Source organism: Gopherus evgoodei, chromosome 11, assembly GCF_007399415.2.
Source record: "Gopherus evgoodei ecotype Sinaloan lineage chromosome 11, rGopEvg1_v1.p, whole genome shotgun sequence".
NCBI lineage: Eukaryota > Metazoa > Chordata > Testudines > Testudinidae > Gopherus > Gopherus evgoodei.
This window is the reverse complement of record NC_044332.1, coordinates 1,372,625-1,387,482: the sequence shown is the minus strand read 5'-3', so window position 1 is coordinate 1,387,482 and position 14,858 is coordinate 1,372,625. Positions and strand designations below refer to the sequence as shown.

Genomic DNA, 14,858 nt, shown 5'->3' with positions numbered 1-14,858 from the left:
CCTTATTCACTTTCTCCACACCACTCAGGATTTTATAATTATTTTCTATATATATTTTCTCTTATCACCACTGAGATATCTGGCCATAGCAGCTGTAGACACCATTCATGCTGCTGGTAAATTGTCTTCACTTCACTGTATTCCTTAATCCCACAATGCATCACTTAAATCAATTGTGTCAGCTAGTCAGGACTTCAAATCACATTGCCAATTATTTGTTTCTAACTTGTGTTTTTTATCTACTCTGTTTTGTGGTTCTGTCTACAGCACCAGTCAGGATCCAGACTTGCGCTAGGTGCTAAATATACCTGCAGGTAAATACGCTTCCTGCTTTGAAGAAATTACACAGTCTGAGATCTTACAATCGAACTAAAACAATTTTCTTTCAAAGAAAAAAAATCAATGCATGATAAATACAACTGAATGCACTCTAAATCCCTTACATGTGCACTGATAAGAGATAAAGCTGTACCTGATACAAAACAAAACATCTTAGAAAGTAATATTAAATCTTGTAATGACAGTTCATTAGACTTTTTGGAACAGATGATACACATGAAGCACTGGAACCATTTTAAATAGTACATCTCTGATGGGGTATTTACCCCATACATGGCGGAGCCAGTAAATTAGGATTATTAACCTGATAGGCTGCACCTGGGGAAGGACTGAATGACTGAAGATGGAATCGAGTTGGGGAGGAAAAGGAATGATTGGTGGTATAAAGTCAGGAAGTTGGCAGCAGAAGAGGCTGCAGGGAAGTAGCCTGCAGTCACTCCCTGGGAGAAGAAAGGTGTATTTGGGACTTCAGTACCAGGACTCAGAGCCTGCAGTTATTCCCTGGGAGGAGGAAATTGGGCTGGTAAACCCTCGGGAGGAGGGGTGGGGGTGCAGTGGAAGCCAGAAGGTAGAGCTGAGAAGTAGGAAGAAGTCCAGGGGAAGAGCAACATGGTTTGGGAGCGAGCATGGCACCACTGCTAGAGACAGGGTTCCTGGACTAGAACCTGGTGTAGTGGGCTGTCCAGGCTTCCTCTACCAGCCACTGGTGAAGTGGAACCATCCTGGCAGTGCATGAGAAAACTGCCTGAGACGTTGGTACGGAAAGACTTTGATACCCCATATGGGGACACACACAGTGACCTGGCTGGAGAACTGAGCCACAAAGGAAGAGAGACCCCATGGGGAGAGGAACTGATAGAAAGGGGAGTCAGACCTGCGAAGAGCTAAACCCCAGAGCAATCAGGAGGTGGCACCCTAGCAGTGAGTGGACTTTTTAAATTCTCTTATCTAAAATCAAAGTCTAACTCTGTACTAAGTAACATTCTGATGGTTACTTACACTTAAGTAAGGTATTAAGAAAAGACTTACGAATGTGGAGTATGGAGATGTAAAGGTAACAGGTCCTCTCTAAGTAAAAGTGCTCCATACCACACCCAGGGACGTTGCTACAGCAACTCAGATCAGCAGGAATAAATTATTACTGTTTAAATCACTGCTCATATCTGTTCCTATAACTGCTTCTGTGCTTTTTTCCTACTAAGATCAGACTGTTCTCAGATGGGAAGAGGTTTGTTTTTGTCAATTATGACGTTGTGACAGCTTTTTCTTACAACACAATTGAATAAATAAGAAAAGTTGATGAGGGTTTCGATGGATTGGAAGACAACTTTACACTAGCTGGCTGGCTTTGGATACTGGGTTCTTGCTTTTCTGGAAGTGATCCAAAATGTTAAGACGACAAATTGTAATTGTACTTTTTGCTCTCCGTCTTCCTTCCCGTTTTTCCCTTTTGTCACTTCCATTAATAAAATGCTGATTGAAATATGAACATTATACAAATGTTGTAACAATAAAATGAAGAAATACTATTGATGTAAATCTGGTTTGTTCACTATAGCAACTGTGAAGCCACTGCTCCCACCTGGCGGGCCTGTGATCCTTAGCACATGGCTGGGACACAAGAATGTGAGCATTAACCACAAGCCCAACAGGATAAGCAAAGAGCAGGCTTCTGGTGAAGAAAAAGGCTTGGTCTATCAACACTAAGCGTTTAAACCGATTTTAGTAGCGTTAAACTGATTTAACGCTGTACCCGTCCACACAACGAGGCTCTTTATATCGATATAAAGGGCTCTTTAAATCAGTTTCTGTACTCCTCCCCAACGAGAGGAGTAGCGCTAAAATCGGTATTACCATATCAGATTAGGGTTAGTGTGGCCGCAAATCAACGGTATTGGCCTCCGGGCAGTATCCCACAGTGCACCACTGTGACCGCTCTGGACAGCAATCTCAACTCGAAAGCAGTGGCCAGGTAAACTGGAAAAGCCCCGTGAACTTTTGAATTACATTTCCTGTTTGCCCAGCGTGGAGCTCTGATCAGCATGGGTGGCGATGCAGTCCCAAATCCAAAAAGAGCTCCAGCATGGACCGTACGGGAGATACTGGATCTGATCGCTGTATGGGGAGACAAATCTGTTCTATCAGAGCTCCGTTACAAAAGACGAAATGCCAAAACGTTTGAAAAAAAAAATCTACAGGTTACACAGTGCTGTGTGACAAGTGTAACGGGAAGCCAGAGACTCAAATGGATGCTCATGGAGGAAGGGAGGGAGGGGGTACTGAGGACTCCAGCTATCCCACAGTCCCCAGCAGTCTCCGAAAATTATTTGCATTCTTGGCTGAGCTCCCAGTGCCTGTAGGTTCAAACACATTGTCCAGCGTGGTTCAGGGAATAGCTCATCAATTTATTCCCCCTCCCCCACGTGACAGAAAAGGGAAAGAAATCGTTTCTTGACTTCTTTCAATGTCACCCTATGTCTACTGAATGCTGCTGGTAGATGCGATGCTGCAGCTGTGAAGAGCAGTATCTGCTCCTCTCCCCTTCCTGGTGGCAGACGGTGCAATATGACTGATATCTGTCGTCACCATCCGCCTGTGAGTGCTCCTGGCTTGCCTCAGGTGAGGTCGGCTGGGGACGCCTGGGTAAAAATAGGAATGATTCCCGGTCATTCCCAGTAGATGGGACAGAACAGCTGGTAATCGTCCTCATTATAGCAACTGGGGGCTGAGCTCCATCAGCCCCCTCCCTTTCCTGTGTAAAGAAAAGATTCTGTACTGCCTGGACTATTATAGCAGCGAGATGCTGGGCTCCTCTCCCCCGCACCGCTTAATGTCCTGCCTGGACTGTCATAGCACCGGGAGGCTGCCTCCCCCTCATTTTATCTCACTAACAAGTCATTGTTTCTTATTCCTGCATTCTTTATAACTTCATTTCACAAATGGGGGGGACACTGCCATGGTAGCCCGGGAAGTTTTGGGGAGGAGGGAAGCAACTGGTGGGTTTGCTGCAGGGGCACCCCCCGTGAATGGCATGTAGTTTATCATTGCTGCAGGATCTGACATGGAGCAGCTGTGCTCTCCGATACACTGGTTCTCTAGTACACTTGCCCCACATTCTAGGCAGGACTGACTATTTTTAGAAACCATAAAGGAAGGATTGACTCTGGGAGTCATTCCCAGTTTTGCTTTTGTGCCCCCAGCCGATCTCAGCCAGGGCACCCATGACAGCAGCAGACAGTACAGAAGGACAAATAACCGTCATCTCATTGACAATTTACACAGGCAGCAGACGGTACAGAACGACTGGTAACCATCTCTGCTATCATGCAAAAGCAAATGAATGCTGCTGTGTAGCGCTGGAGTATCGCCTCTGTCCGTGGCATCCAGTACATATACGGTGACTGTTAAAAAAAGAAGCTGAACGGGCTCCATGGTTGCCGTGATATGGCGTTTGCCAGGGCAATCCAGGGAAAAAGGGCGCGAAATGATTGTCTGCCATTGCTTTCCCAGAGGAAGGAATGACTGACGACATTTATCCAAAACCACTCACGACAATTATTTTTGCCCCATCAGCCACTGGGCTCTCAACCCAGAATTCTAAGGGGCGGGAGAGACTGCAGGAAATATGGGATAGCTACAGAATAGCTACCCACAGCGCAACGCTCCGGAAATCGACGCTAGCTTCGGACCATGGACGCACACTGCCGAATTAATGTGCTTAGTGTGGCCGCGTGCACTCGACTTTATACAATCTGTTTTATAAAACTGGTTTATGTAAAATCAGAATAATCCTGTAGTTGTAGATGTACCCTAAGAGACAGTTGTCATGTCTCTGATTTTATGTTAAAATGACAGAGGAAAAAAGAAAAAAAACAAAATCTTTACTGGAACTAACATCTCTTTGAATGTTATAACAACATTCTCACCCCATTACAATAAATAAGTTCCAACAGCGCTCTGCTTTATTTTCAGAAACATGCTTACCGTGTTCTGCTGCCAAAACCCTAGTGCTACGGCTCAATATGTTGGGCAACAATCGGAAGGTAGGTCATGAAGTTGGGGAAGGTGAACCAAAGTCATAAGTTTTCAGGGGGCTGGAAGCTTGCGCTTGGTTGACATGGGAGAAATGGGAATCAACCAATGGAAATAGGACGGGACAGGATTTAAGAAGAAGTGTACTCTACTTCTCTGTTCCCCAGTGCAGTTTATCGAAGATGAGTGTGCAGAAAGGAACGTGGCTGCATCAAATCAGACACTTAGGTATAAGTAGCATTGAATACAAATGTTAAATAAGTCCAGGTCCAAAGCATCTATTCACTAGCTAGAACTGAAGAATCATATAGAGAACTATTTATTGAAACACAACCAAGCTAACGCCCTCTCCCAAGTACCTCACAAATTATCAAAGCTATTCCATTGTGTTACGTTATCACTGGAGAAAAATAGGAGCTACTTACCTGTAACTGGAGGTTCTTCAATATGAGTGGTCCTTATCTATATTCCACTGTGCGCCCAGAGTTGGAGAATTTTGAAAGTAACGTCTGTTAGTCCATGCTTGCCATGTGCTTCTGACTGAGGCAATAAAGGGCAAGGTGGACCAACCACATCTTCAGTTCCTTCTTCACCACGGATCAGAAAGATCTGAAGTGAAGGAGAGCGGGTAGTGGAATACAGATAAGCACGACATCTCATAGAGTCTCCAGTTACAGGTAAGTAACCTGCTCTTCTTCACATGATGATCCCTATTGTATTCCACTGTGGGTGACTGCCAAGCACTACCTAAGTAGGAGGAGGGTGTGAAGATGAGGACAGTAGGACGAAGTGGAGGACCGCGATTCCAAAGGAGGCATCAGCAGCCACGCCTGAAAATGTGTAGATGGAACTCCATATAAACAGCTTTGCAGATGTCTAGGAGGGGTACATCCCGAAGAGATGCCATGGTTGTTACTTGAGCTCTAGAAGCTCTGTATGGGGATGGAAGTTCAAGAGCTGACAGAGTTTAAAGCAGCCGGATATCCAGTTAGAAATTCTCTGGGTGGAGATGACATGACCCCGGACTCACTCTGCTATCATAATAAATAGTCTCTGGGACTTCCTGATTGGTCTTGTTCTCTGCAAGTAAAGGGTCAAGGTCCATTGCACATCGAAGGATGGAGTCTATGTTCTTCCACGGATGTGTGTGGTTTTGGGAAGAATACAGGTAAGGGAATGGATTGAGGTGAAACTCCAAAATTGCTTCAGGGATAAATTTGGGGTGTAGGTGTAAGGAAACTAACTTAGAGGAACACAGTGAATTCAGGGTCTGCCATCCTTGCTCCGAGTTCACTGACTTACCTTGCTGAAGTGATGGTTACAAGGAAGACGACCTTCATGGAGAGAAGGGACATGGAGCAAGTAGCTAAAGGCTCAAAGGGGGGCCTTGTTAGTGCTGCGAGGACAAGATTCAGGTCCCACTGGGGCATGATCTTTTGAGGAGGTCGGAAGGTACATATGAGGCCTTTCCAGACTCGGTTGGTTAGTGGGCTTCCTAAAATGGAGTAGCCCTCAGTAGGAGGATGGGATGTGCTAATCACCACTAGATGGACTCTCAGAGAGCTGAAGGAGAGACCAGATGCCTTTCAAGACAGAATATAGTCTAAAATGAGGGAAATGTCTGTGGCTTCTGGTATAATGCCTCTTAGTGTGTCCAGGAGGAGAAGAATTTCCATTTAGGTAACATTCTCTGTTACAGTCTTTTCTGCTATTAGAAAGGATATCTCACATGGCCAAGGAGCATAATTATTCTAAAGACAATGCTCATTCTAAATCCAAATACCATGCCCTGTGGTGGAGGGGATGTGGATTAGGGTGTCTGATCTTGCCATTGCACTAGATCAGGAGATCGGGAAATGTCAGGATGGTAATCAGTGGACAAGACAATATGAACAGGAGGCTCGGGAACCAGAACTCTATGGGCCAGAAGGGGCTGATCAGGATGACCGTTGCCCTGTCTCGTTGGATTTTGTGTAGCACAACCATGATAGGAGTGGAAATGGAGGGAAAGCATATTTGAACTAGTTTGACCAGAAGCGAAGGGGAGCATTACACTGGGGGTGATAATTTAGGGCTCCTCTGGAGCAATCAATACAAGGTGCACTTGCTGTTGGTCTGAGAAGCAAATAGATCTCTGGTCGGGTTCCTCATTGCAAGGAAATGTTGTGTAGCACCCTGTTATGGAGTTCCCACTTGTGGTCAATCGTAAAGTATCTGCTATGGGAGTCTGCAAGCACTTCTACTTCCCCAGAAGTAGGCTGTAGATAGAGTGATCTGATTGGTGAGGCACCAGTTCCAGAGATTGATTGCTTCTGTGCACAGGAAGGCAGACTTCGCTCCCTCTTGCTCGTTGATGTAGAATATGGTGGTACTGCTGTCTGACATTATCTGGACATAGCAAGAGTGGATGAATGAAAGAAAAAAAACTTGCATGCTGTCTTACTGCTCAATGACATTGATGTGCATTCTGAATTCTTGAGATGTCCAAGTCCCTTGTCATGTGGTTGTCTATATGAGCTCACCAGCCTATTAGGGATATTTGGTAACAATGGTTTTGTCTAGAGAAGAGGGGACAAATGGGACTCCCACCAGAGGATCTGTCCACCACAGGAGGAAAGACAGTACCCTTGGTGGGAACTGTGAGTGGAAGGTTGCTCAGATGAAATCCAAAGACTGCGTGGAGGTGAGGATGGACTTTTCGATGTTTACACTGTGAGGAGAGGAGACAGACTATTACAGAGGTCAATGCAGAGGCCTCTTGGTGGGAACCTGGCACCAAGGAGCCAGTCATCAAGATATTGAAAAACAAGGAGGCCATAATGTCTGACATGAACTGCCACTCCTGAAAACACCTTGTTAAAGACTCTGGGGGTGGTAGCTATCCCAAAGGATAATATTCTGTATTGGAAATGGTCGAATTCCACCATAAATCTGAGACAATATCTGTGGGCAGATGAATATTGACATGAAAGTAAGCATCTTTCATATCGAGAGCTGTGAACCACATGCCTTTTTCTAATGATGGAATTATTGCTGCCAATGTGACCATGAGAAATTTGAGTTTCAAATGAAGTGGCTGGGGTGATGGTGGTTGATGACTGGTCTCCACCCACCCTTCTTCTTGTGTATTAGGATGTAGGTCGAGTAAAAAACTTGTTCCCTGATATTGTGGAGGAATGCACTCTATTGGTCTTCGCTGCAGTAAGGAGATCAGCTCTTGAGGGAGGATATTATTATTAGAGCGGTCCCTGAAGTGGGACGGTTTTTTGAAGGAGGTTGCATTACAAACTCAATTGACTAGCATAGCGGATGACTTTCAGCACCTGCTTGTCCATTAGCAACGCACACCAAGTGTCCCCCCCAAAAAATAAAAAAAGTGATAGTTGATCCCTGAATGGAGTAGTGGGATTGTGAGGTGCTAGGCTCAGTGGTTCGTGGCTGTTGGGCTTGTGTCAAAAATATCCTCTGGTGGGTGGTTGAGATTGAGATAGAAGCTGATGCAGGCATGAGGAAGTGGGATCTTTGAATCTTCTGCTTTTTGCGTGCTGGTTTGTAGGGTCTCTGACAGTATAAGTGTTGAGACCTGTACAGCAGTGTTGTTGACGGGCAATGAAACTTCATCTTAGGTGCAAGTGTGCAGATGCTCCACAATCAAAGCCCTAGCCCTAGCCTTCAGGGTGTGTAGTGACACATCTGTCTTTTGTTTGAAAAGGTGAGATTCATTGAAGGGGAGGTCCTCAGTTTTCTGGCATAAAGCCAAGACAGTCACTTTACATAACAATGGCTGTAGCCATGGGTCTAAAGGAAGTATAGGCTGTATTGACTGCAGATTGGAGGGCAGTTCTGGCTATTAATTTACCTTCCTCAATGAGAGTTTTGGAAATGGGTATGATTCTTTTGTGAGAGGCTGTTGGCGAATTTCTCAAATTTAGCATAATTCTGGGAATCATATTTAGCCAATAGCAATAATTGGCTATCCTCAGCTGTACCGTGGAGGATGAGAAACCTCTCTCTCCTGTAGATCTAAGCGTCTTTTGTTCATCTGCAGGTGTAGATCTAGGATGTTGCTGCTTGAACCTTTCTGAAGCAGCCCGAACCACCACTGAGTTGGGAGCTGGCTGCAAGAATAAAAATTCAGAGACCTTAGCTAGCACATAATAGCCTCTCTTCACCCCTTTGGGGGTGGAAGCATAGAGGTGTGTGTGGAGGGGTGCCACACTGTCTTAGCTGGCTTCAGTATGGCCTTGTTGAAAGGCAAGGCTACTCTTGTACACCTGAGGTGTGGAGGATGTCCAAAAGCTTGTTTTTGGAGTCCTGGATTTCCTCTGGTGGGATCACCGCTTTGTTCTGCAATGAAGATGGTAGCATAGCTGGTTCTGGTGGAATCGCTGCAACTGGAGCATAGTACTCCTCTCTGACATAGGGTCTGGGGGCAAGTTCAATGGTTGCCTCAGAGGGGAAGCAGGTGGCGACTCCCTGGTGGAGCGGACAGACTCTGAAGGGGGGTACTGCCCCCAGGGCCCCTAATATGGCCAGTAGGACGGACTGATGGGTGATAATGGAGATCCCTATGACATGGGATACCAATGGCTCTGGGCTAGGTGACGAGGTGGTTGCTCCCAGGGTTTTGCAGGTCTCCTGGGAAAAAGATAAGTGCATAAGGGAGAGGTGGCTCCTCCGGTGGTTCTGAATCTCCCAAGAACAAAAAGGCTGATTTAGGCTCTAGTGGCAATACCAGCAGAGACGTGCACATTGTATATGGGGAAAAGGGGCAGCTGTGTACCATAGGCTCTGTACTATAGGTGAGTATCTCGGAGAAGATGTGTTCCCTGGAGACAGAGGGTCCTGATGGAGGGGGGCAGATTCTGGATCTAGAAGAGTGAAAATGTGCTGTGGTGCAGCCATAGATCTGGATCTCCCAGGTGTACGAGTTTGAAGTCCAGAGTTCTGAGCACAGTCCAGTACCTGAGCGGGGTACAGGAAAGGGGGGTAACCCTGTAATCTGAATTTACTCTAAACTAGTATTAAAAGTAGTAAAATTACTAATCTATAGGTTATTTAACAAGTAATAACATTATTTACAACTGTTTATTTAGAATGACATCAGAGATGAGGACATTGAAGAATTAAACCTTTCATCCTCAGACTAATGGACCAATGGAGGAAGAAGCTTCCAGAACTGCATTTCCTTAAACCCCACTTGGAAACAAATCAACAGCCCCTGCCCAGTAAAAACCACCAATGTTGTGATGTGCTCTGTGTGTGGAAAACACCTCCTAAAAAGAAGTTGGACATATTTTTCTGCAATAGGGTAAGTTCCCTGGGGGGCTCATTGTGTAGCCTCATGTACGGTCACTGCAGTAGCCTAACCTCAAGGTGACAAAGGCACAGAACCACACCAAAAGGGAAGATTTATCCAAGTACTTTTGGCCATTACTGGGCATTCTGGAGCAACAAGGAATATAACAACCTCCAAATTGTGAACCTACATTACAAATACTGGGTGCACTTCCTTAATCAAGACTACTGCCATTTCTTCTCCCAAATTTTCTGCCACCATTATCACAGTCTTGCGTGGGTTGAATCTCAGACAACTAGCTGTCATTCAAATCCTGATCTGAGCCAGTTACTCAATTGTCCTGGTGAAGTCAGAAAAGACAGAGATAGAGCTTGGTGTCATCACCACACTGAAGGCTGTGGAATGCATTCCTCCATAGAAACCTTCGTAATAGCCTCAGGAAAGGAAGAATGACAGAGGCCTTGGGGCAGTCAAGCAACTGTCTGGTATTGTGCACTTGATCTTCATCCATCACCAGAAAGACACTAACCAGAGCAGTTTCAGACTCAAGCCTGAAACCAGACTGACACAGGTACAGAGAACCTGAGGCCTATACTACACTTGCCTCACCACAACCTCCCCAATTATCTTTTCTCACAAACAGCAGAAATGACATTGGTTGATATTTCACTAGATTCTTCACGTCTGTCCATGTCAACAGATGATTTCTGAACAGAGGCCTTATGAGTGCTGCCTAACTGAGCCATACTAGCCAATGCTGAAGCACAGAAGCCTTAGCATTATTACAGTGAGGCTCTATTAAACATCTGTAGTGGCAGACAATATAAACTGGATCCAAGATATTTTATTTTTTTAAAAAGTCAAAATGAAAAAAGCCTACATGACAATGCTGGGTGGAGGGGCAAATCGCACACTTCTATGTAATCAGGGGTTCTCAAACTGTGGCTCGTGACCCCTCAGGGGGTCACAAGGTTATTATGTGAGGGGTCATAAGCAGTCAGTCTCCACCCCCAAACCCCACTTCGCCTCCAGCATTTATAATAGCGTTAAATATTTTAAAATATTTTAACTTATAAGGGGGTTGAGAATTTCCCTCAAAGGTTTTCTGTGTGAAGGGGTCACCAAAATAAAAGTTCAAGAACCAGTGATCTAAAGGGAATTCAAACCGGAGAAAAGGTGAACATATTTTTATGTATTAAGAAAGGAAGTGGCAAAACTACCCAAACAATAGGCTGATTATCTCAGAAAGGGATTTGTTTAAGGCATATTTTTAGGAAAAATCTTAGATGTCAGCTTGATGTTGATAGATAACTATTGAAGCAAATATATGTATCTTGGGCAATCTCTACATGCTATGGTACTATCAGTATGTCTGAAATAGTAAACAGATATGCAAAGATACTCTGCGAAAACTGGCATCAGGATGTTAACTACACGAGTACAAATACTACAAACTGTTCTGTAGATAATGTGTAAGTACTACTAACATCATGGGTTTTTTTTTTGTTTTTGTTTCAGAACTTAATTCCTTCTGTGTTCAGCCCAGTTGCTGTCTCTGCTAGTTACCATTCATCTTCCATTTGCAAATGATAATTTTTTGCTTTGAATGGCATGCCTGGCTGCAGGGCACAGTAAATCCAAACCTTTTCAAGTGTAGCCAAAAATTTGCCATGAATTAGGAGACTGCAGTATATTTACAATACAAAATAAAATATCTCTAGGAGTGCTTGATGGCGGTGATGATGGTATGAATAAATGCAGATTATTTTTTTTTGACAGGATAATTTTCAAAGGAGTAATTTTGCAAAGACTCAGGAAGAAAACAATTTTGTTTCATTTCCATAACAGAATCCAGACCTCCAGATTCAACCTCACGAGCTATAATTATGTATAAGAACTACCAATGTGAGGTTTCAAACACAATGCCTTTTCTTTTCTCTTTTCTTCCAGATTATTTCTGTATTGTCACTCTATGCAAAATCTTTACGGCAAAAATATTGGCTTGAAAGAACTCTAGGCTTTAGAGTTTCATCTCACTGTATCTGTTAACATTGTGGGAGCAGGAAAAAATCCCTTTATTCATATGAAGTTTTGCCCGCTGAAAACGGATGTTTAGCTGTTCATGATGGATGGAAATTTTAGTCATCTCTTTCATAATTCAGACATGATTGTCCTAGACTCCATACTGACGGATGCCAGATGCTAAAACTACAATTCTCTTCTGCTGTGCAACTTGCAAGACATTTTACTCCAGAACAGTCACGTAGCCCAGAAACAAATATAACAAACTACTACTTATAGCAACATCCCAGATATTATCCTTCGACTACCATTGTTTTAATAAAACATTTTCCACCTGTAGCATTATGGAGGCAGCTCTGAAGCACAAACAAGACACATGAAGCTACCTACACAGTCTGAGTGACATAGAAAGTACATCTTTCTTTCTCTATATTTGCAACACATTGTTGATAGTTATTTAAAAATGTAGTAATCTAAGCCATTAAACATCACTGCTTGGGAAATGAGGTTTCTCTGCTAAACAGCCAGAGACAGCATGCATAATAGATTTCAGTGTTCAAAATAGTTAAAACTCTCACACTGCTTTTGAAGCAACACATGTGAGGCTGTCACTGCAATCCCATACCCCAGAAGGACCTTGTTTATGGATAACATCTGGTAGTAATTATCTGCTCGGTAGAAAACAAGGCAACATTTTTTGTTACCATTGGGACTCAGAGAACAAACAGGGCATTATTTACTCTTTAAAGAAAATACTTACTCCAACACCACCACAAGGGAGCCTGACAAACATTGATGTTATAGAACCTGTGGAAAAAATGAGAGCAGTAAGTTATCAAAAAGGCAGAGTTAACAGGTTTGGCGGATGATTTTTATGGTAATACTGAAACCTTTTCTAACACAGTAACATGCTTCGATTTTATTACTCTGTGTTAAAAGGGACACAAAAAAAGATAATATTTCAACATGTGCATAAATACAGAATATACAATTGTATAAACTATACGCACCTGTATGTACAGTTCCTAGAATATAAATAATGAGCCTGCTGAAGTCCTGCTCATAGAAATAAAACTGATAGCAATAGTAGTGACTGCTAATAGTAACTCCTGAACATGTCTCCTGAGACTAACATGTAATGGGGTCCTACTACTTTAAACTAAAGGGGGAAATTAAAGCATGAAAAACCTAATTATTAGCTGACTGCACTTGTTTATTCAGGACTCCATAATACGAAAATTAGTCAATATAGTACTAGAGGTTTTTGGACTGTATTAGACATTTTCATACAGTGCTATTAAAAAAGACAAATACCATAAAATAAATAATTAGCCAGCAGGGAACATGAGTTGTTTAAGATTGAAAGAGGGAAACCACTTTAAGAGGTTCAAGAAAAATAGAAAAAAGATGCTGGGAAAACATTGTGAACTGATGAGAATGGCAATGTTATTTTCTCTGCCCATACATCAGCCATAATATTCTTTGTGCCTCAGAATAGTACATCATGGTGGAATGTAATCTTGATAGCTGTAATATGCACAAATCTTGGAAAAAAATTCTGAACAGAGAACATCTGTATTACAATTCATGACTATCCTATATACAGTGTGTTTAGTTATATCTATATATACATGCATATACAAACATACGGCAGGAAGAAAACATGTATTTAAAAGGAAATGTTTTCATCAGATTGGGTTCTTGTTATTCTAGTGGGTCTATATTGAAACAATAAAATGGAGGAAGTTTCCTTAAAATGCAAACAAACTCCTTTGTAGATCATGAAATAACAGTGATGGAAAGCACACTTGAGAGACTGAGAACCATGCTGGAGTGAAATGTATCTCAGACACAGCTACATAAGTTTTCCCCTTCAGCTGAAAGTGAGGTTAATACATCCACAAGATTCATTGTTTGAGGAGATCCATATGGAAGTACTCACATAGCCCTGCCTGAGACCTCCGGCCACATCTTCAACTGGTAATCCACCTATTATTTAATATCAATTGTTCTGACAACATTTTATATTTTCAGTGCATAGATTTAAAGTAGCCTTATTCACCTATATTTAAAAGCTGTTCTGCAGGTTCTATAGCATTAAGCTATCAGATAATAGAGGTGTCTATATATTTCACCCAAAACTTTCAAGGGTGGTAGAAACACCTAAGCAAGTTTACGTATCCTGCCAGGAAAGCCACCAACTTGTCACAGCTAACCATGAACTTCAGACACCATTGGATAAATTATATTTTCAAATAATAAAAATACTCAAATTTTACTGAGGAAGACAATTCAAATGTCAGTGATTGATTTAAATAGGTTCAACTGGTTTCTTCTGTGTTAACAGAAGATTGCAAAGTCTTTTAAAATTTGTTTGAAAGATTCAAAGATACAAGTATAAAGCAGTTTAAAAGTACAAATAATTAGTACTGGATTTCTACAACATTTGAAAGAACCTGCTTATAATGCTGAGAAATTTGAGATGCAGACTTCCTGGTTTCTTTGAATAAATGCTGCTAGAATAAATGACATCACAGCCATCAAGAACATAAATGAAAAGTCATTCCATGCAAGACCCTTGTTTTCTTTCTCTCAGCTTTCTAAATGGCTCCCTTTGGCTGAAATTCCCAACTCTCAGATCTATTTCGAGAGGAAAGTTCAAACAAAATCAGTTGATCCATTTTAATGGCGCGAATGGTTGTAATACACATCTCTATTAACAAAAGTAAAGATTCTCTGCATGCCAGTAATTCAAACACAGGTTTGTTTTTAAGCTTCGAACTTGCTGTGGGTTTAGTCCTTTGACATATTTTTAAAAACTTGGGTCTTAAATTAAGAAAGTACAATAAGCAGAGATGGGCTTGCTCTCAGGAATAAATCATCTGCTTATAACATCTCAAACTGTTTTTTTCAAACACATCAAAGACAGCTGTTCTCACTGTGCACTAGATCCATTGCAAAAGTAAACTCTAAACCAATGCTGGGTTGTTAAAGACAGTCTCACCCTCCTCATCCCTGCTCCAAAAAAGTGGGTATTTATATGGGTCTTCTGGAAATGCCCCCATTCCAAAGTCATGTCCCAGTTATGCTTATGAAACCTGCAGTTATCTCCCACCCAACCCAGTGCATACCTGGCTGCCGGGTCCTCAATTTAATTTCTCTCTGC

At 42.6% G+C, this 14,858-nt stretch overlaps 1 protein-coding gene across 4 annotated transcripts in view; it reads right to left on the bottom strand.

Moving 5' to 3' along the window:
• The window catches only part of HDAC4 (histone deacetylase 4), a 450,554-nt gene that overhangs the window by 45,436 nt on the left and 390,260 nt on the right, over window positions 1-14,858 (bottom strand). For all 4 annotated transcript variants that reach the window (XM_030579819.1, XM_030579818.1, XM_030579820.1 and 1 more), the window contains one exon: window positions 12,453-12,499. In XM_030579819.1, coding sequence (XP_030435679.1) covers window positions 12,453-12,499 — 47 coding nt within the window. The remainder of the gene's footprint in view (window positions 1-12,452; window positions 12,500-14,858) is intronic.